This window comes from Tachypleus tridentatus, chromosome 3 (assembly GCF_004210375.1).
Source record: "Tachypleus tridentatus isolate NWPU-2018 chromosome 3, ASM421037v1, whole genome shotgun sequence".
Classification (NCBI taxonomy): Eukaryota; Metazoa; Arthropoda; class Merostomata; order Xiphosura; family Limulidae; genus Tachypleus; species Tachypleus tridentatus.
The window spans coordinates 37,415,647-37,439,608 of NC_134827.1; the positions used below are offsets into that span (position 1 = coordinate 37,415,647).

Consider the following 23,962-nt stretch of genomic DNA (forward strand, 5'->3'; position numbering starts at 1 on the left):
TTTACAACTCATGAGTTCTGTGCCTAATGAAGAGGTAAGTGTCACATCTTTTACTTCTGCAGAGTTGAGTAAACAAAACAGGACTTCATGGACTGGGTCGGTGTGACTCTGACCTGAGATCAAGCGATGGACATGATGAAACTACTGCACTGGTTAAGTTAGAAATTGATGATAAAAATTTGGATGAGAAAGATATTTTTATGGGACAAGATAATACAAGTTCTGGTAATTTTACCATGCAGGAAGATTCACAACCTGGAAAGGATTTATTAGAAGAGTGTAAGGAAATTCAAGAAGTAGAACTTAAACAGAGCACTGATGCAGGAGTTTTAACACAGCAAGAAATATCTAAGTCGAAGAGATTTTATCCCTTGTGGATGAATGCTGATAATTTATGTTGGTTGGATGCTGCATTGTCTCTAATAGTGCATAACACAAAATTACCCTATTATTTTTCAAGAAGTTCAAGTTCTCAGAGATCGGTTGTGGAGACTGTTTATCAGTCTTATCAGTCTGCTGTAGATTTGTTGAACAGCGAATGTGGTCCAGATGTCAGGTGGAACATGGGGAAAGAGAAGTTTGTCTCGGAGAGTATGGTCAGCTTACAGGAAGAAGCTTTCAGGTGCCTGAAGAACAAGTTTCGGTGTGACCTGGGTCAGGAAGATAGCCCTGTCTTAGCCTTAATGTTGTTGTTGAATGAAGAAGAATTTCTCAGAGAAGCTTTTTTAACAAATTACTTTTGGGAATTCAAGTGTGAGAGATGCGGTCACCATAAAGTTGACAGGTAAAGTACACGTATTGTATATATTTTTTTTTCAGATTACAATTATGTTTGAATTTATTTGATTTATTTTTATTTTGTGTGCATTCAAAATTTATGTAGTTTATTGTTCATAAAGTGATTTTCTTTCATATTTTACACATTTGTTTAGAAAATCTAGTATACAATAATATTTTTTTATGTGATGGTATTTGAAAATACAAGCTTGCAAGGGTAAATGGCTGGTATGGGTTGAGAAAATTCTATGTAGAGGAGCGAACAACGTTTTGACCTTCTTGGGTCATCGTCAGGTTCACAAAGAAAGAAAAAGGTAACTGACTGATAGCTGACCACACGTATGAAGAGGGTTGTGTAAGTGAGTATAGATGGTGTGCTTAGATGTTTGATTATATTTATTAATATAGTATATGTTTCTTTCTTCATTTAGTATTTGAGTGTTTTCTGTGGTTATGTTGTGTTTATTTTGCTTTTCAAATATATGCTTTTCCCAGATGACTGCCACCTCAGGGTGTTAACTCTTTTCACTTCTTTCTTTTTTACATGAGAATACTTTCAGTTCTCCATCAGTATCATCATAAGACAGCTTGTAGGACTAAATTTCATTACTTGGTACTAATAAGACATTGTCATATAGTCATCTCTAGTAAGTTTATAGTAAACATTGTCATATAGTTATCGCTTATAAGTTTATAGTAGACATTGTCATATAGTCATCTCTAGTAAGTTTACAGTAGACATTGTCATATAGTCATCTCTAGTAAGTTTACAGTAGATATTGTCATATAGTCATCACTAGTAAGTTTATAGTAGACATTGTCATATAGTAATCCCTAGTAAGTTTATAGTAGACATTGTCAAATAGTCATCTCTAGTAAGTTTACAGTAGACATTGTCATATAGTCATCTCTAGTAAGTTTACAGTAGACATTGTCATATAGTCATCTCTAGTAAGTTTACAGTAGACATTTTCATGTCATTTCTAGTAAGTTTACAGTAGACATTGTCATATAGTCATCCCTCGTAAGTTTATAGTAGACATTGTCATGTAGTCATCACCAGTAAGTTTACAGTATACATTGTCATTTTGTCATCTCTAGTACATTTACAGTAGACATTGTCATATAGTCATCACTAGTAAGTTTATAGTAGACATTGTCATATAGTCATTTCTAGTAAGTTTACAGTAGATATTGTCATATAGTCATCTCTAGTAAGTTTACAGTAGACATTGTCATATAGTCATCTCTAGTAAGTTTATTGTAGACATTGTCATATAGTCATCACTAGTAAGTTTATAGTAGACATTGCCATATAGTCATCAGTAGTAAGTTTATTGTAGACATTGTCATATAGTCATTCCTAGTTAGTTTATAGTAGACATTGTCATCTAGTCATCACCAGTAAGTTTATAGTAGACATTGTCATATAGTCATCTCTGGAAAGTTTACAGTAGATATTTTCACCTAGTCATCTCTAGTAAGTTTACAGTAGATATTGTCAGATAGTCATCTCTGGTAAGTTTACAGTAGACATTGTCATATAGTCATCACTTGTAAGTTTATAGTAGACATTGTCATGTAGTCATACCTAGTAAGTTTATAGTAGACATTGTCATATAGTCATCACTTGTAAGTTTACAGTAGACATTGCCATATAGTCATCACTAGTAAGTTTACAGTAGACATTGTCATATAGTCGTGGTGAGGGGACCTCCCAGGGAAGGTTCTGTTCTATCTGGTTACCTTCTCTGGGATCTACACATCCACCCACGTGTTTGCCGTGCGTGGCGACCCGTGAAGGGGAGGAGAGGATCCTGGTGGTTGAGGGGTCCAACCCTAACACACCACTTTGGCCTCGAATTCCTGTAGACGGGCGGCCTTTGGGTGTATCCCCCTTGGGTCAATCGGCTGGTCCACTTGGGCTAGAGTGAACGAAGTACCAGTGTTGGAAGTTCTCAACCGGTGTTGTGGACATTGTGCCTGATGCTGGTGTTTGGGTATAGTGCTCACGAAACCCTCTGCGTTGCTGCATTGACCTTGCGTGACTTTGTAGTGCGACCCCTTGTAGGGCTCCATGGTGGGTGGGGTCAGTGGGTACCGAAATTTTTCCTTTTTTTTATGGATCCTCTAAAAAATTTAAATAAAATTGTAAAAAAACAGTAAATGGGTAAGCGACCACGTCTTGAAGACTCTAAACAGCAATCTTCAACATCAGTAACACACGTACCTCATTTTCTTATATTACATTCTCTTTCGGAAAAACCTTTAGGGCAAATGTCCCCTTTTTTTATTCAAAAGGGACTAGAGGGACTTGCTGGTTCTCCAACAAGTCAGTAAAGAAACTTCGGTCTGGTGACATATTGGTTGAAACATCCACATCCCAACACAGTGAACTCTTCTTGAATTCAAAGACAATTGGGGATATACCTATTGAGGTTACACCCCGTGCTACCTTGAATTCTTCACAAGGAGTTATTGTTGAAAGGGATTTGAAGAACGTTCCCGAGTCAGAGATTCTCGCTGGTCTCTCCACTCAAGGAGTTTCTGCAGTGAGGCGCATCTCCACTCGCAAAGATGGACTTACACTGCCAACAAATACCCTCGTTTTAACATTTACTTCACCATGTGCACCTGCCACCATCAAGGCAGATTATCTCATTTGCAGGGTTTGGCCATACATACCAAACCCTCTTCGATGTTTCCAATGTCAGAGATTTGGCCACTCAAAAACATCTTGTCGTGGTTCCCTGACATGTGCTCGTTATGGAGGCAAGGACCACGATGCCTATGACTGTGACATGAACCCACATTGAGTAAACTGCAATGGTTCTCACCCCTCTTACTTTCATTCTTGCCCAAAATGGTTGGAGGAAAAAGAGGTGCAGCATTTGAAAACGACACATAACATTAGTTATCCTGAGGCTCGGAAATTGCTGCCCACCACTCCATCTCGGACATATGCTGCTGCACTTCATTCCACAACTACAGTGGGAGTGCAGACAGATCTCTCTGTGCCTCCAAGAGAATCGTTTTCAAAACAAATGAAAAGCCTTTTGACCTCCGTGGTTAAAAAGGTTGATGAATCGACTTCCACACCCATCTCTGTTCCTCCCATACCTTCCAACAAACCTCAAGATCCACGTCCTTCAGTTTCAAATACAGGCATTTCTTCTGATACATCTTTTTCTTCCACCACAAGAGACAAAACAATTATTCGTTCGCGTTCTCAGTCACTGGATTCCCCTTCCAATAACAAAAACCTGCCCACCCGACCCAGAGCAGGATCCATGGAGGTTGATAGACCTCCTCCGACTAAAGAGAGTAAAGAAAAAAACGGGTCGTAAAACGAAGGGTTCTCCAGCCACTTCACCTACCCGTTTTTAAAAATGGCCACCTTGATACAATGGAACTGTCAAGGTTTACGTTCTAATCTGGATGATATCAAAACGCTGATTGCTTCCTACCATCCTGTATGTCTTTTCCTACAGGAAACATTTCTCAAAACTGCTGATACTGTCTCCATTCGGCAGTTTTCTCTGTACAGAAATGACAGGTTGTGTGATGGTCGAGTACACGGAGGGGTGGCACTGTTGGTTGATCAACACGTGCCCACCCTGTCTTTGTCACTCAACACACCCTTGGAGGCTGCAGCCATCCGTGTTTCCTTGGGTCATACCATCACTGTTTGTCCCCTGGAGAGACATTTGATCAATCAGATCTTGATGCTCTCGTTGAACAATTGCCATCTCCATTTCTAATCCTAGGGATTTTAATGGACATCATCCCTCTGGGAAGTGCTATTATTGATGGGAGGGGCTGATCTGTAGAGCGGATGCTCTCTGATCACAATCTTTCTCTTTTCAACACTGGTTCTTCCACTTACTTTCATGCACCTAGTCAGTCCTTTACCGCTATTGATCTCTCAGTTTGCTCCCCTTCATTATTCTCCCATTTTTCATGGAGGGTTGACAGTAATCCACTAGGCAGTGATCATTTTCCGATCCTTTTGAGAGAGACTGGTCGTGGTCAATGCCACCCTACCCGCGTGCCCCGGTGGAAGCTGGATCAGGCAGACTGGTCCACTTTCACTGCTCTCGCAGAACTTGACGACTTTGTAGCAGCAGTAACTGACTGTATTACTCATGCAGCTGCTCAGTGTATTCCTAAAACCTCGACACGTTTTCCACGATATCCTCGTCCGTGGTGGAATCCTGCTTGCCACTTAGCACGGAAGGCTCAAAAGCGGGCCTGGGATACTTTTCGTAGATATCCCACACTTTCAAACCGGGTTGCTTTCCAACGGGCCCGTGCACATGCCAGGTGGGTAAGACGTCAAAGCCAGAAGGAATCTTGGATTAAGTTCAGAACCAGCATATCTTCTACCACCAGTTCCAAGATCATATGGGACAGGATTCCAAAGGTTAATTGGCACTACAATTCTGTCCCCCTCTTGATCTTACTCTCTGATGGTCAGGAGGTGACTGATGTTCGGAACATCGCTGACACTCTAGGTGAAAGCTTTTGCCAGGTATCTAGCACTTCTGCTTGCTCCTCCACCTTCCTGGCCATCAAGACTCGGGCAGAGTTATCACCTCTTTCCTTTCGAACTGACTGTTTCTTTGACTATAATTGTCCCTTTACCCAGGTGGAACTAAAAATGGCCCTTCATCGGTCGGCCAGTACGTCTGTTGGACCTGATGATATTCATTATGACATGCTGCACCATCTATCTCCTGCTTCTCTTGATGTCCTTCTGATTGTTTTCAACCGGATCTGGCAGGAGAATGTTTTTCCTGATGCCTGGCCAGGCTATTATTTTACCTTTCTCTAAGCCAGGGAAAGATCCCAAGATTCCTTCAAACTACCGTCCAATTGCTTTGACGAGCTGTCTCTGTAAGACATTAGAAAGGATGGTTAATGCTCGTCTTGTTTGGTTCCTTGAATCAAACAACCTCCTCTCGCCCACCCAGTGTGGGTTCTGTCGACAGCACTCCACCACAGACCACCTAATTCGTCTTGAAATATCTATCAGAGAAGCCTTTCTCAACCGCCAACATCTTGTATCAATATTCTTTGACATAGAGAAGGCTTACGACACAACATGGAGGTATGGCGTTTTGCGAGACCTCCATACATATGGGTTACATGGCCATCTACCCATGTTTATTAAAAATTTTTTAATGGACAGGAGATTCCAAGTTCGTGTGGGTTCGACACTTTCCTGTTTTTTTGTACAGGAACTTGGAGTCCCTCAAGGCTGTGTATTGAGTGTTACACTCTTCAGTATAAAGATAAATGCCATCACTGAACAACTCCCTCTCACTGTTGCGAATGGGCTGTATGTCGATGACTTTCACATCTCATGTCAGTCGTCAAACATGAGATATATTGAGCAGCAACTACAAACTGCCCTCAATTGTGTACAGAAGTGGACTTTGGCGAACGGCTTTAATTTCTCTCTCTCCAAAACTGTATGCATGCACTTTTGCCGTCGACGGGGTATTCACCCTGATCCTGAATTTCATATCGGTGAAGTTTTGCTGCCAGTGGTCCAGGAGACCAAGTTCTTGGGGCTTATCTTTGATTGTAAACTGACCTTTATACCACACTTAAAGCAGCTTCGGGTCAAATGCACAAGAGCACTGAACATCCTCCGTGTTCTCTCTTCTACCAGTTGGGGGGCAGATCGCTGTTCAATGTTAAAGGTATATCGTGCTCTTATGAGATCGAAACTCGATTATGGATCAATGGTCTATGGCTCTGCCAGATCCTCGGCCTTAAAGATGCTGGACCCCATTCATCACCAAGGACTTCGACTCTGCACTGGGGCTTTCCGTACCTCTCCAGTTCAAAGTATATACGTTAAATCTCATGAACCTTCTCTACACCTTCGCCGTTTGCAACTATCTTTACAATATACTTCAAAACTTCATTCCTTACCAAAGCATCCCACCTGGAAATGTGTTTTCCTTCCTCGGTGTGCAGTACTTTTTCAGAACAGACGATCTGTCATTGCTCCGTTTGGCCTTCGCATCCGGCAATTGGATGAATTGGGTCTGTCCTTGGATAACATTGCAGATTCCACAGGTTGGCCCATCCCACCATGGCTTATTACAGCCCCCAAATGTGACCTTTCTTTCAGTCACCTAAAAAAGGCAGATACTCCAGATTGGAAGTTTCGTATTTTATTCAATGAATATCTTTCAAACAATCATTCAGTTCCCATTTATACAGATGGTTCCAAATCAGGTAATTCAGTGGGCTCTGCTATGGTTTGCTATGGGTCAGTAGTTGCGTGCAGAATCCCTTCTACAGCTTCTGTGTTCACTGCTGAACTGTATGCCATATCTCTTGCCCTGGATCATATTGCAGCTGAGCAGTACTCCAACTGCACTATTTATACTGATTTGCTTAGTTCTATACTTGCCTTGGAATCGCTACACGTTAGCTCACATCCTATTCTCACTGATATTCGAAACCGACTGGCCCATTTCTCATTAGCAGCTACTTCAATCCAGTTTTTCTGGATACCAATCTATGTTGGTATTCGTGGGAACGAGCTTGCAGACATGGCAGCTAAATATGTCTGCTTCAGCACCATCACTCCTATGCCTATTCTGTACATGGACTATGGTGTTGTCTTCAAGGCTCGGCTCCGTGCCAGCTGGCAGTCCACTTGGAGTGAGCAACGTGACAACAAACTTTTTCAAATCAAACCCATAATTGGACTCTGGCCATCTAGCTTCTGTAAAGTTCGGAAGGAGGAAGTTGTTCTCACTAGGCTACGCATTGGTCACAGTTTTTTAACTCATCATTTTCTTTTATCTGGAACTGATCCACCAATGTGTAGTTTGTGTAACACTCAAATCACTATCAGCCACGTTTTACTTTCTTGCCATCGTTACAATTCTCAACGACAGCAATATTTTAAAAATATATTTTCCCAGGGTCAGTCTGTAACATTGGACAGAGTTATTGATGATGGTGACTGTCCACCTTGATAATGTTTTTAATTTTTTAATGGCCATTAATCTTTTTAATCTCATTTAAGTGTTGCATATTTATTCATTACACCTTTTTAATTGTGGTTCCTTTTTTACAGTTTTAATCTCTCTCCTTCAATTTGACATTGGACAATGGCCAGAACATTAAATAACTCGACACCAGGACTGGAAAGGCCAACTTCAGGTGACTCACGCTACTGTTTGAACTATCCGTTTGAACTACTCATTAGTCGTCCTGGCGAGTTGTTATTATACTTTTGCTGCATATCATTTCACACTTTTACTACTTAACTTTTTAGTACTGGCAATATTGACTTATAACCCGGAACCAGGACTGGAAAAACCAACTTCAGGTGACTGACGGTGGTTCTTGAACTTACCTGTTAGTCTTCCTGGCGGGTTATGATCATTACCTTTTTGCTAGAGTAAATACCTTACAACTTCTTATACTCTGCCTTCTATCTTAACATTGTAGACTAGGTGTCAACATTGGTTTTATACTTTTTTGTTTTACCTTCATTCCCATTTATGTCTATTACTACATTTATTTATTTATTTTTTTTTTTTACATTTTTACCGAATGTCTGGCGCAGATAGCCTCGCTGCTTTGTGCCATAAAACACTAAATCAATCAATCAGTCATATAGTCATCACTAGTTAGTTTACAGTAGATATTGTCATATAGTCATCATTAGTAAGTTTATAGTAGACATTGTCATATAGTCATCTCTAGTAACTTTATTGTAGACATTGTCATATAGTTATCACTAGTAAGTTTATAGTAGACATTGCCATATAGTCATCACTAGTAAGTTTATTGTAGACATTGTCATATAGTCATCCCTAGTTAGTTTATAGTAGACATTGTCATTTCGTCATCACCAGTAAGTTTATAGTAGACATTGTCATATAGTCATCTCTAGTAAGTTTACAGTAGACGTTGTCATATAGTCATCACTAGTAAGTTTACAGTAGACATTGTCATATAGTCATCTCTAGTAAGTTTACAGTAGACGTTGTCATATAGTCATCTCTAGTAAGTTTATAGTAGACATTGTCATGTAGTCATACCTAGTAAGTTTACAGTAGACATTGTCGTATAGTCATCACTAGTAAGTTTACAGTAGATATTGTTGTATAGTCATCACTAGTAAGTTTATTGTAGACATTGTCATATAGTCATCTCTAGTAAGTTTATGGTAGACATTGCCATATAGTCATCACTAGTACGTTTATGGTAGACATTGCCATATAGTCATCCGTAGTTAGTTTATAGTAGACATTGCCATATAGTCATCCGTAGTTAGTTTATAGTAGACATTGCCATATAGTCATCCGTAGTTAGTTTATAGTAGACATATTCATATAGTCATTCGTAGTTAGTTTATAGTAGACATATTCATATAGTCATCACTAGTAAGTTTATGGTATACATTGTCATATAGTCATCTCTAGTAAGTTTATGGTAGACATTGCCATATAGTTATCACTTGTACGTTTATTGTAGACATTGCCATATAGTCATCACTAGTAAGTTTATAGTAGACATTGTCATATAGTCATCACTAGTAAGTTTTTTGTATACATTGTCATATAGATGTCACTACTAAGCTTGTAATTGATGTTGGAATTGTTCTGGTATCTAAAACATTTTAAGAATTTTAATATTTCGTGTCTATTTTGATTTGGTTAGATGAATGTTCTGTGTTCAACAAGAAAGTTGTTCTTGCACACAAATTTGTAGTCGTGTCTTGTTTTAGTAGCAGGTAGTTGCACACAGAATGTGTTTATTAATTTTTGTTGTAGCTTGGTTTTTTATTGGTTATTTCCTGTTGATGTTATAATGGCTGTCTCTTGAGAAGGACTGCTGTATTATGGAATACACCATGCAAAGGTGGCTAATGTTTTTAATTGGTAGGTCAGGTGATTCCTTGAGAAATTATCCTTTGTGATAGTACTGAAGTTTTTCATATAATGCAATGTGTGCTCTTTAAGTTTGGAACAAAGAAGTCTTTTATTAACAGCAGAAGTGTCCAGTCTAAATAGTCTGTTATCTCATGCACATGTCCATTCTGACTCTTTCTGATCAAACAGTTTCAGATCTTGTTTGTGTTATATTCAGCCTCTTTCCTTCTTCATTGTCAGAGAAGTCAGTGTAAGTTTTGCAATACATTTCTTTAAATTATTTACAGTAACTTCTGTTGTTTTATAAGGACAACTACTGGACGTACCAGCTTGTCAGTATTTGTTTCAATAGAAAGTACTTCACTCACAGTAAAAGTGTTTTAAAATTCTGAAGATGGGTAGAACTGGAATGAAATGACAGCCTTTCTGACGTGTAAAAGATGACTCATTGTGATGTTGTAGGTTATTGTGTTTTGCTACATTCAGTATTGTTTGTTTTTAAAAGATGACTCATTGTGATGTTGTAGGTTATTGTGTTTTGCTACATTCAGTATTGTTTGTTTTAAAAGATGACTCATTGTGATGTTGTAGGTTATTGTGTTTTGCTACATTCAGTATTGTTTGTTTTAAAAGATGACTCATTGTGATGTTGTAGGTTATTGTGTTTTGCTACATTCAGTATTGTTTGTTTTTAAAAGATGACTCATTGTGATGTTGTAGGTTGTTGTGTTTTGCTACATTCAGTATTGTTTGTTTTTAAAAGATGACTCATTGTGATGTTGTAGGTTATTGTGTTTTGCTACATTCAGTATTGTTTGTTTTTAAAAGATGACTCATTGTGATGTTGTAGGTTGTTATGTTTTGCTACATTCAGTATTGTTTGTTTTTAAAAGATGACTCATTGTGATGTTGTAGGTTATTGTGTTTTGCTACATTCAGTATTGTTTGTTTTTAAAAGATGACTCATTGTGATGTTGTAGGTTATTGTGTTTTGCTACATTCAGTATTGTTTGTTTTTAAAAGATGACTCATTGTGATGTTGTAGGTTATTGTGTTTTGCTACATTCAGTATTGTTTGTTTTTAAAAGATGACTCATTGTGATGTTGTAGGTTGTTGTGTTTTGCTACATTCAGTATTGTTTGTTTTTAAAAGATGACTCATTGTGATGTTGTAGGTTGTTGTGTTTTGCTACATTCAGTATTGTTTGTTTTTAAAAGATGACTCATTGTGATGTTGTAGGTTATTGTGTTTTGCTACATTCAGTATTGTTTGTTTTTAAAAGATGACTCATTGTGATGTTGTAGGTTGTTGTGTTTTGCTACATTCAGTATTGTTTGTTTTTAAAAGATGACTCATTGTGATGTTGTAGGTTGTTGTGTTTTGCTACATTCAGTATTGTTTGTTTTTAAAAGATGACTCATTGTGATGTTGTAGGTTGTTGTGTTTTGCTACATTCAGTATTGTTTGTTTTTTACCTTTTTGGAATGTTTATTGTAAAGATTTGATCAAGATAATTTGGTGAAATCTTTCATTTCGTATGTAAAATATATATTTGTTTATATGCACGATGTTTTAAAAACACGTAGGTCAAGTAGCCTCCATAAAAAATAAATAGAAACCCTATAACCTGAGTGTTTTTGAAAGGTGGACCTTTCTTCTCCATGGACAAAGTTGTTTGTATGAATATCAGTTTATATGTTACTAGACACTGTGTAATCTGTAAAGTTGGGGACTCGCTTGGCACTAGCCACTTAATGTGTTAACAGGTATTTGAAAGCTGATGGTCATGTGGTCTTTATTGGTTTTTACATGGTTAAATTGCAACATTGAATATTTGGCTGTCTTCTATACAAGTAAATTTAGAGTTAAATAGATATTAACCAATTCTCTTGGTGCTTAGATTCCAGAAGACCATTCTTACAGTTCCAAGAGTACTGTCAGACTTTACTGTCACCAATTGCTACCTTTTACAGCCATGTTTAAAGTGTGGAGCTGTCGATCAGAGGAAACATCTTCAGTTTGAAAGGTTTGTTTGTTTTGAAATAAATAAATATATATATATAAGAAATGTGGAGCTGTCGATCAGAGGAAACATCTTCAGTTTGAAAGGTTTGTGTGTTTTGAAATAAATAAATATATATAAGAAATGTGGAGCTGTCGATTATCAAAATCTTCAGTTTGAAAGGTTTGTGTGTCAACTAATGCTGTTTATCCTTGTTCTTTATAGAATGTAAGATAACACTTTGGTCAACTAATGCTGTTTATCCTTGTTCCTTATAGAATGTAAGATAACACTTTGGTCAGCTAATGCTGTTTATCCTTGTTCCTTATAGAATGTAAGATAACACTTTGGTCAGCTAATGCTGTTTATCCTTGTTCCTTATAGAATGTAAGATAACACTTTGGTCAGCTAATGCTGTTTATTCTTGTTCTTTATAGAATGTAAGATAACACTTTGGTCAGCTAATGCTGTTTATCCTTGTTCCTTATAGAATGTAAGATAACACTTTGGTCAGCTAATGCAGTTCATCCTTGTTCCTTATAGAATGTAAGATGACACTTTGGTCAGCTAATGCTGTTCTTCCCTGTTCTTTATAGAATGTAAGATAACACTTTGGTCAACTAATGCAGTTTATCCTTGTTCCTTTTATTTAATTGTTGGTAAAACATTATTTTAAGGAAGGGGTGTAACTACAGATGTTGGTTGTTGTCAATAATGTTTCATCACTTATGGGTTAAGATGTTCCCGACAGTTGGAGCCCTATAGTAAAATTGAATGAAATGTTTTAGTTCTGCTTAGATCTGTGTCTGATACTTGTGGTAACAGCAAGGGGGGGGGTTGTTTTCAGCTGTAATGATAACAGATACGTAAGTTTTGTATATGCATTCAGTTTCAATGTTCAGATGTCTTTTAGAACAGCTTTGCTAAACTGTCACAAAGCAGACTTGTTATTGTTTCAGAATCTTTGTTGATTGTTTTATGTTTGTTTCAGTCTCTCCGAGTGTATTGCTGTTCACTTTGTGGATGGTCTACTGACAAACAGTGTCAGTAGTTACGACTTTGCACATCACAATGTTCAGTACAAGGTGAAAGGAGTTATTCAGTATAAGACAAACTGTAGTCCAAAACATTTTGTCACTTGGATCCGAAATCCTACAGGTTTGTGAGGCTTTCTTTACTTAAACATTAAAGGTTTATTAAAAGTCATTTTTGGTTCTGTTTACGTAAAATTAGTCTTAAAAAGTATTCTACAAATAAGACACTAGTTCCTTTATGTAACTGGCACATTAGTGGGTTCAGGATTTTTAGAAGTGAGGGGTCATAATCTGGGGAACAAATAGCTTGATAAGAGATCATGAAAAAATGTCTACAGCTCTGGTTCTAGAGATACAGAGTCAACAGACTATGGAGTTGGTTGTTTGGAAGAGTTCTTTGGATTTGAACATAAGTTGAATTATTTATAAGTTGATTTTACGATTCAGTTAGTGGAGTAACCTTACATTTGTTTTTATGAATATTTATTTTACAAACAACAAGAGTAGTTTCATATAAATGTTCTCTAACTATATTGAATGAGCTCTGATCACTTGCTAAAAAATAACTTCTATGGACATTTCTAAAGTAACAATACCAACTTTTCACTTCAAGGAATTTGGTGTTTTGCATGTGGCAGGTTTAAAACCTTGATAAGGTTACATCAGATTAGGAGTTCAATTTCAGGTAATTTGCAGCTTTCACCATTTGAGAAAATATTCTGAAGAGGGTTGAAACTGAAATGAAATGTGCTAAAAGTACAATGTTTTATACAAGTGAAAGATTGCTCAGTGATGAAACATTGTACTAATATGTAATGATGAGTTAACATACCGTGATAACATTGACATTCTTTGGTAAGACAATAAATTTATAGAAGTTGTGTTAGATGGTGTTACTTTGTGAGCATTTAAAGTTCAGTCAATGTTGTTGTTGTTTTATGATGGAATTGGTGACACTCTCAGGGATATGGTTTGTGATGAGGTATCTTCATGTGCCATTACTTAAGCTACCTGCTACAAAGTCAGTTTCATAGGGATATGGTTTGTGATGAGGTATCTTCATGTGCCATTACTTAAACTACATGCTACAAAGTCAGTTTCATAGGGATATGGTTTGTGATGAGGTATCTTCATGTGCCATTACTTAAGCTACATGCTACAAAGTCAGTTTCATAGGGATATGGTTTGTGATGAGGTATCTTCATGTGCCATTACTTAAGCTACCTGCTACAAAGTCAGTTTCATAGGGATATGGTTTGTGATGAGGTATCTTCATGTGCCATTACTTAAGCTACATGCTACAAAAAAGTCAGGTTCATAGGGATATGGTTTGTGATGAGGAATCTTCATGTGCCATTACTTAAGCTACCTGCTACAAAGTCAGTTTCATAGGGATATGGTTTGTGATGAGGTATCTTCATGTGCCATTACTTAAGCTACCTGCTACAAAGTCAGTTTCATAGGGATATGGTTTGTGATGAGGTATCTTCATGTGCCATTACTTAAGCTACATGCTACAAAGTCAGTTTCATAGGGATATGGTTTGTGATGAGGTATCTTCATGTGCCATTACTTAAGCTACCTGCTACAAAGTCAGTTTCATAGGGATATGGTTTGTGATGAGGTATCTTCATGTGCCATTACTTAAGCTACATGCTACAAAAAAAGTCAGGTTCATAGGGATATGGTTTGTGATGAGGTATCTTCATGTGCCATTACTTAAGCTACCTGCTACAAAGTCAGTTTCATAGGGATATGGTTTGTGATGAGGTATCTTCATGTGCCATTACTTAAGCTACATGCTACAAAGTCAGTTTCATAGGGATATGGTTTGTGATGAGGTATCTTCATGTGCCATTACTTAAGCTACCTGCTACAAAGTCAGTTTCATAGGGATATGGTTTGTGATGAGGTATCTTCATGTGCCATTACTTAAGCTACATGCTACAAAGTCAGTTTCATAGGGATATGGTTTGTGATGAGGTATCTTCATGTGCCATTACTTAAGCTACATGCTACAAAGTCAGTTTCATAGGGATATGGTTTGTGATGAGGTATCTTCATGTGCCATTACTTAAACTACATGCTACAAAGTCAGTTTCATAGGGATATGGTTTGTGATGAGGTATCTTCATGTGCCATTACTTAAGCTACATGCTACAAAGTCAGTTTCATAGGGATATGGTTTGTGATGAGGTATCTTCATGTGCCATTACTTAAGCTACCTGCTACAAAGTCAGTTTCATAGGGATATGGTTTGTGATGAGGTATCTTCATGTGCCATTACTTAAGCTACATGCTACAAAAAAGTCAGGTTCATAGGGATATGGTTTGTGATGAGGTATCTTCATGTGCCATTACTTAAGCTACCTGCTACAAATCAGTTTCATAGGGATATGGTTTGTGATGAGGTATCTTCATGTGCCATTACTTAAGCTACCTGCTACAAATCAGTTTCATAGGGATATGGTTTGTGATGAGGTATCTTCATGTGCCATTACTTAAGCTACATGCTACAAAGTCAGTTTCATAGGGATATGGTTTGTGATGAGGTATCTTCATGTGCCATTACTTAAGCTACCTGCTACAAAGTCAGTTTCATAGGGATATGGTTTGTGATGAGGTATCTTCATGTGCCATTACTTAAGCTACATGCTACAAAGTCAGTTTCATAGGGATATGGTTTGTGATGAGGTATCTTCATGTGCCATTACTTAAGCTACATGCTACAAAGTCAGTTTCATAGGGATATGGTTTGTGATGAGGTATCTTCATGTGCCATTACTTAAGCTACCTGCTACAAAGTCAGTTTCATAGGGATATGGTTTGTGATGAGGTATCTTCATGTGCCATTACTTAAGCTACATGCTACAAAAGTCAGTTTCATAGGGATATGGTTTGTGATGAGGTATCTTCATGTGCCATTACTTAAGCTACATGCTACAAAAGTCAGGTTCATAGGGATATGGTTTGTGATGAGGTATCTTCATGTGCCATTACTTAAGCTACATGCTACAAAGTCAGTTTCATAGGGATATGGTTTGTGATGAGGTATCTTCATGTGCCATTACTTAAGCTACATGCTACAAAGTCAGTTTCATAGGGATATGGTTTGTGATGAGGTATCTTCATGTGCCATTACTTAAGCTACATGCTACAAAGTCAGTTTCATAGGGATATGGTTTGTGATGAGGTATCTTCATGTGCCATTACTTAAGCTACATGCTACAAAGTCAGTTTCATAGGGATATGGTTTGTGATGAGGTATCTTCATGTGCCATTACTTAAGCTACATGCTACAAAGTCAGTTTCATAGGGATATGGTTTGTGATGAGGTATCTTCATGTGCCATTACTTAAGCTACCTGCTACAAAGTCAGTTTCATAGGGATATGGTTTGTGATGAGGTATCTTCATGTGCCATTACTTAAGCTACATGCTACAAAAAAGTCAGTTTCATAGGGATATGGTTTGTGATGAGGTATCTTCATGTGCCATTACTTAAGCTACATGCTACAAAAAAGTCAGGTTCATAGGGATATGGTTTGTGATGAGGTATCTTCATGTGCCATTACTTAAGCTACATGCTACAAAGTCAGTTTCATAGGGATATGGTTTGTGATGAGGTATCTTCATGTGCCATTACTTAAGCTACATGCTACAAAGTCAGTTTCATAGGGATATGGTTTGTGATGAGGTATCTTCATGTGCCATTACTTAAGCTACCTGCTACAAAGTCAGTTTCATAGGGATATGGTTTGTGATGAGGTATCTTCATGTGCCATTACTTAAGCTACATGCTACAAAGTCAGTTTCATAGGGATATGGTTTGTGATGAGGTATCTTCATGTGCCATTACTTAAGCCACCTGCTACAAAGTCAGTTTCATAGGGATATGGTTTGTGATGAGGTATCTTCATGTGCCATTACTTAAGCTACATGCTACAAAAAAGTCAGTTTCATAGGGATATGGTTTGTGATGAGGTATCTTCATGTGCCATTACTTACGCTACCTGCTACAAAGTCAGTTTCATAGGGATATGGTTTGTGATGAGGTATCTTCATGTGCCATTACTTAAGCTACATGCTACAAAGTCAGTTTCATAGGGATATGGTTTGTGATGAGGTATCTTCATGTGCCATTACTTAAGCTACATGCTACAAAGTCAGTTTCATAGGGATATGGTTTGTGATGATCGTATCTTCATGTGCCATTACTTAAGCTACATGCTACAAAGTCAGTTTCATAGGGATATGGTTTGTGATGAGGTATCTTCATGTGCCATTACTTAAGCTACATGCTACAAAGTCAGGTTCATAGGGATATGGTTTGTGATGAGGTATCTTCATGTGCCATTACTTAAGCTACATGCTACAAAGTCAGTTTCATAGGGATATGGTTTGTGATGAGGTATCTTCATGTGCCATGCTACTTAAGCTACATGCTACAAAGTCAGTTTCATAGGGATATGGTTTGTGATGAGGTATCTTCATGTGCCATTACTTAAGCTACATGCTACAAAGTCAGTTTCATAGGGATATGGTTTGTGATGACGTATCTTCATGTGCCATTACTTAAGCTACATGCTACAAAGTCAGTTTCATAGGGATATGGTTTGTGATGAGGTATCTTCATGTGCCATTACTTAAGCTACATGCTACAAAGTCAGGTTCATAGGGATATGGTTTGTGATGAGGTATCTTCATGTGCCATTACTTAACCTACATGCTACAAAATCAGGTTCATAGGGATATGGTTTGTGATGAGGTATCTTCATGTGCCATTACTTAACCTACATGCTACAAAATCAGTTTCATAGGGATATGGTTTGTGATGAGGTATCTTCATGTGCCATTACTTAAGCTACATGCTACAAAGTCAGTTTCATATCATAAAAGTCGTATTTCATTCTCTGATTGGTGAAAATACTATGAAGTAACTGAAACTGTACCTTAACCCATTGACTGTGACTGGAACACATATGGTCTCTAAACATCTTTTTCTTGCTTTAGTAACAGTTCAAAATGATCATTTAGCATAATGTTGCTTGCAGAGTAGCCAGCACTTGATCAGATGACCATGTGGTATAATTTTACTTGCAAACAGAGTAGCCAACACTGGATAAGATGATACTGTGGTACAATGGTGTGCAAACTTTGTTCACCTTAAGATGACCTAAGAAGGTCAAAACATTGTTTTGTACTGTATTTTAATACCCATATCATTAGAATACACAGTAAAGTTTTTTCCTTGATACAAAGACTCTCTTTGATCTCTCTATTCCTCATGACAGTTTTAACAATGAAGGAATAATGTTAAGGCATAACAATACTAAAATTACCAAAGGAACAATAATCTCTGTCTTGTTTAGAAAGGAAATTACCAACCAATTGTCAAGCTCTATATATTTTGATAGTTTTTAAATTTAAGAATGTTTACAGTTCTTTCAGGAAAAAAAATAATTTTGTTCATAAAGGTTTTCCCACACAAATTTCAAAAAGTGGAATTCATATTAGTGGCAAATCACATTTTAATACTACAATAGCTGTATGCAATTCAAACATTTGTTTATAGCAGTAGAGATTTTGAACTACGTATATACAGGGTGGCCCGTAAGTCCCTACCCATCCATATATCTTATGTATCCAGTGTATCTGTGTGCTGTCCCTAATTCTCGCTGCATAATATTATGCGATGCCATGCTCTGTGAGACATTTTCAAGTGTAAATGGGTTTACATCTGCCATATTTCTCTTAAAAAAAAAGAAACAAATTTATAATACATGGGTAATTGAATATAACATAATAACATATGGATGGGTAGGGACTTATGGGCCACTCTGGATATGTGTCTGCATATTTTTTATGTTTTTTAATTTCATGACATTCTGTATGTGGGTGAATAATACTATAGCAGCAGGTAAGTATTTCATTACTGTACATTTCTCTGTAAGAAATTTGACTTCACTAATTCAAGATATAGTATTAGGTTTTGTGATTGTAAAACACAAGTTTATGTGAAAGAAAATTGATTAATTTCTGAAAGTTTAATGTAGAATCATGAACGTCTTGTAAAGGTCTTTCAAATACATACAAGATTACACAAAATAACACTAAGAAGTAACACTTTGAATTGTAAGAAATAACACTTTAATAGTTGATTTTACAATAAACATCTGAAGATACAAAAGTAACTTTTATAGAAAACACCTGGCTATGTTGTGATGATCTCCAAGGTTCCAAAGTTGCCTTCCAACAAGAGGACCCTCAAATATTGGCTTCACAAATGCACGTTTTAGTGTGGGAAAAGGAGCAGAGTGATACGGTGGTACCTGGATATCTCGATCAAGACAAAACTTTGACACAGTCGTCATCATGTGGTTCGTCTGTACATTTACTTCAAAATGCAGTGTCACATCCCTCCTTAGTACAAGTTCCAGGAAGTGCCTTACCAAAAGAAACACCTTTTGTTTCAAGAAGTATTGGACCTGACAGTACGCTTACATCTGCTGAGCTTCAGGAGGGCATTGAGTCGTTAGCAGTCTGTAGTAAGATCCAAACCACACTTGTGACTTCTGAGAAACATTCAACTTTAGCTCCTTCGATGACTGATTCATGTAGTGAATGTCTTAAGCCACCTCATCTGGCTGATTTAAAAGATGAGAATATAACACCAGTAATAGAATACAATAAATTATCTTGTAATCCTGTATTTGTGACAACTACAAGTGTGAACATGACATCTTTTGTGAATTCTCAGGTTACATCAGAATCTAATTGTCAACCTGCAGTTATGATAACATCTATTGTGAATTCTACATTTCTGACACCTAGTGTTCAGCCTACAGTCATGACGACATCTTCTGTAAATTCTACACTACTGACATCTGGTGTTCAGCCTACAGTCATGACCTACATCTTCTGTAAATTCTACACTACTGACATCTGGTGTTCAGCCTACAGTTATGACAAAATATATGAATTCTAGAATAAGGCCATCTGATGTTCAGTCTGAAGTCATAACACGAATGACTGCAAATCCTACACTACTGGTTACTGGTATTCAGCCTACAGTCATGACACCTACTATGAGTTCTACACCCCTGACACAGTCTACTGTGAATCATATACTACTGACATCTGGTGTTCAGTCTAGCCATAACGAAGTCCAATCAGAATCCTTCCATACTGGTATCTGGTGTTCAACCTACAGTTGTGACACAATCTGCTGTGAATCCTAAACTACTGAAATCTGGTGTATATCCTACAGTGATGACACAATCTGCTGCGAATTGTATACTAGTAACAACTGGTGTTCATCCTTCAATCATGACATCTGCTGTGAGACCTACACTAGTGACATCTGGTGTTCAGCCTATAGTCATGACAACATCAATGAATCCTACACTATTGACCTCTGGTGGCGAGTCTAAGGTCATGACACAGTCCACTGTAAATCCTACACTACTGCTATCTGGTGTTCAGCCTCTGATCATAACATCTACTGTGAGCCCTACACTACTACCCTCTGGTGTTCAGCCTACAGTCATCACAACATCTGTGAATTGTACAACTGCAGTTTCTAATGTTCAGTCTATGACCATTCCAACATCAACTCTGAACCCTACAGTTATGAACACAGCTAGTGCAGAGTCTACATGTATGACATCTTGTGTAACTCATATGGCCATGTCAGAATTGTCCAGTTTAGTGCCTGTTGGCAGGGATGCAGAAAATTATGCAACTGACTTTACCCATGACTTAGCAGTTTCATCAACAGACAATGGCAGGAAGCAGACTGCCATATACATCATGACCAGAGATGATGACAAAGAGCCTAAGCTACACCTGTTGACTACAGTACCAGCTGACACTAGTTCTGCTAAGGCTTTACTTGAGAGTACAGGGATAGTTTCTAGTAGCGAATCTGTCAGTCCTCAGTATTCTTCTGATGTTAACTATGGCAGAATTAGTCAGGAACTTGAAGCATGTCACGCCGACAGGTTTGTATCTACGCGTAGCCAGTCTTTTCTCCAAAACCGTTTACTGAAAAGAAAGAAAACTGCAAAAAGAATGGTTAATACAAGACCAGCTCAGAAGAGGAACTCTCACAATACAGAATATTTCAACAATCCTAAAATTTCTCTAGAATTTGATGAAAATGTAGTCCCTTTAGGTGATAATATTAAGCCTTGCAAGACAAAGAAGCTACAAAAAGTGTCAGAAGGATCTCAGAAGAAAGTGAAGCAACTTGAACAGTTAGAAGTAACAAGAAAAGAAAACATACTTGCTGCTCAGTCTGTACCATCAAGTGTAGCAGAGTAATGGGTCTGTCAGGCTCCATACCTAGTCCAAGTGACAGATCCATAGCATCAGAGGGAGAGGCAAGTCTCTTGAGCTCATCAGGAATATTTGATTGTGGTTCAACAGATGTCAGTTCCTCAGAGAGTGGAAGCAAGAAAACATCTTTATCAAAACAGTTTTTTGTTAAGCAGATTAAAACCTTGGTGAAAGAAAAATGTCAAGCAGTGGTTACGAAGGCTACAAGCCCAAATTAACACCAGTAAGGACTAACCCTACTAGTCGCAAGAGGAAGATGAATTCCACGGCGTCTTTTAATGAGGAACCAGACGAAGTAAGTCCAAAGTTTTTAAAAAGTACAGAAATAGCACAAGATGAAGGTAGTTATTTGGTAAATAAAATTAACCAGAAATCAGTTTGGAGTGATAATATAATAACTGAACTGTTTGGTTAGATTAGATTTTATGGTTTTGTCCTCTGTTTCAGTTAGAAATTCACATTGTGCAAATATTACTTAGTTAGTTAATAATACATACCCCATATTTTCTAATGAATGTTCATGACCATGTCACTCAAATCTGTAATATGTTTGGATCATCATGTTTTAAAAGTTAAAATTTGTGAAAACTTAAAATAAGTTTAAGAGTTTACTCTGTTGTCTGTTATTTCCAGTTTTCTATTAAAAACATTTTTACACTTAGAGAAGTCTGTGGTACAAACAAACAATAAATTCCTACATTACTTTTAATTTTTAGTACTACTTGATAGAGTAATTAAAACTGACTTCTTCTTTTAGAACATGTGTAGAGTATAAAGTGTCTAACATTTGATTGAAAATAAACAGTTGACATTTAGGTTTCCAAAATGACTGCTATATTCATTAACAAAATAAAAGCTGTGACATCACATTAGGAGGCCACAAAAGTTGGCTCAGTGGGAGTTTGGGAACACAGAGTTTAACGTTTAAACAATCTATATGTGGTAAACTATTAGGGCCATAATGAATTGATCCAATGTGTAACCAGTCAAGCCAATCGTAAAGTAGCTTTCGATTACACTTGAGTAAAATTTTTGAATGTGCATTAGATTGATAAATTATTGATCTGTTGATCAGCATATTGGCTGGACACAGTGTGGAAGTTTATTAAAATCCATTACTTGTGAGGGTTTTATAGGGAAGCTAGTTTATTAACTTTAAAATGGTTATTTGAAAGCTAACCCTGTAAAACATCTGGATTTTCATCATGCTGTAGCCTGAACAGGTTAAACCATAAGAAATACCTTAAATGTAAAGAGTTGGTGATAACACCTTTTTTAAGCCTAAACAACTAATATTTCAACTTCCTAAAACTAAATTTTATACAGGGATTCCTTATAAACAAAACAATAACCAGAATGTAACAGTTTTTACATTAAAAAATAATTTATTGAATTCAAAAATTGTCTTGATTAGAAGTGCCATTGTTTAATCTGCTATTTTCAAATAAGTAAAAAGTATTGATGATACAGACCATACTAACTTTGTTTTAATTTACCGATTTATGGAATTTTAGAAACTTAATATTTGTGCTATAAACAGTTCACAGTAATTTGAAACTTTGAACAAAATATAACACTGTTCAAGGAATTATGTTAACTTGTATTCAAACTTTCAACAAGCCCCGTAATGTCTTCAGTGATATTTAATTTAGGGTTTATATGTTGAGTAAGAGATACCAGATGCTATCAGTTTGTAACTGTGGACTTGTACAGCAGAAATTTGTACCATAGTACACCACTTAACCCTGTAGTGGTTGTCTGACAGCAATCATAATACTTTGAAAAATGTTGCAAGGTAGTCAAGTTTGAAATTACACAAGACTTGTTTAATAAATGAGGTAGCTTCACAAATGTCAAAATAATTCATTAACGTATTGTCTGATAGTTAAATATTACTTGTTTTCCTTTTAATTTAAATCTAAAGCAGATGACCTGATAAATGAATCAATGTTTTCCCATGTATGTCGTTCATACAATATTGGGAGTAAATAATCAGTGAATGTTGTATGTTTGTTGAATTCTTAAATGTACGATGACATCGGCCGTTTCAAATAAACATCGAACTTGACCATTCCAACAGTTTATTGTTTCAACAATATTTATTCCCCAAAAATAAACATAGCAGTGAAGGTAAAGAAAACCAAAGCTGATATTATTCCAGTTTTATTGTAGCTTTGATCATGCAAAGTAACTACCTGTTTGTAAATAATAAAGTATCCAAATATTACCAATAAACTTTTCACACACACAAAACAATACTGAGGTTGTTTGAAAACAGAAACATTTAATATTAGTAACATGTTCTGGTGTCAGATTTTTATCTATAGATTGGATTAGTGTTTTTTACACTCAAAACGTTGTAGTGATTAACAAAGAACTCACTTTATATTTTGTGCAGTAGATAAGGTTAACAGTACTGAACTTTCTAACTTGGGAAAACTTCCTTCAAATGCTGCATTTAAGTGTAAACAAAGTTACTCAAGAATGTAAAAATTATTTTTATTTATGAAAAACTTAGTAGTAAATCTTACATTGATTTTAAAGTGAAAAACAAACCCCCACTCATATATTCAAAACTAACTTTAGTTATAAGTCAGATTCAACACAACAAGAAAGAGATATGGGTACAGAACATCTATGTACTCAGAATAGATACAACATTGAAAGTATTTAACTTAAATACAAAATTCAATTTTATGTGCCAATGAATTATCTCCCCCCACAGAATACTAATGATTCTGTTGTTATAGTAACATTTATGCCTTAAGCTAACCACAATGTACTGTATGTGATTTTACCCTGAAGTTGAAGAGAAGAAAGACAGTAAAACATATCTGCACTGAATGCAAAGCTGATGACACAGTAAAATATTGTAATCGTGCTCCCAAAGGCTGTAA

General features: G+C 36.8%; 1 protein-coding gene across 1 annotated transcript; it reads left to right on the forward strand.

The window, feature by feature from the left end:
- The first annotated feature begins 92 nt into the window (after positions 1-92).
- On the forward strand, positions 93-23,142 carry LOC143246708 (SUMO-specific isopeptidase USPL1-like). Its single transcript, XM_076493795.1, has 4 exons — positions 93-784; positions 11,591-11,716; positions 12,684-12,850; positions 18,929-23,142. The coding sequence occupies exons 1-4, from the start codon at positions 201-203 to the stop codon at positions 19,711-19,713; spliced, it is 1,662 nt and encodes a 553-aa protein (XP_076349910.1). The 5' UTR covers positions 93-200; the 3' UTR covers positions 19,714-23,142.
- Positions 23,143-23,962: the final 820 nt, after the last annotated feature.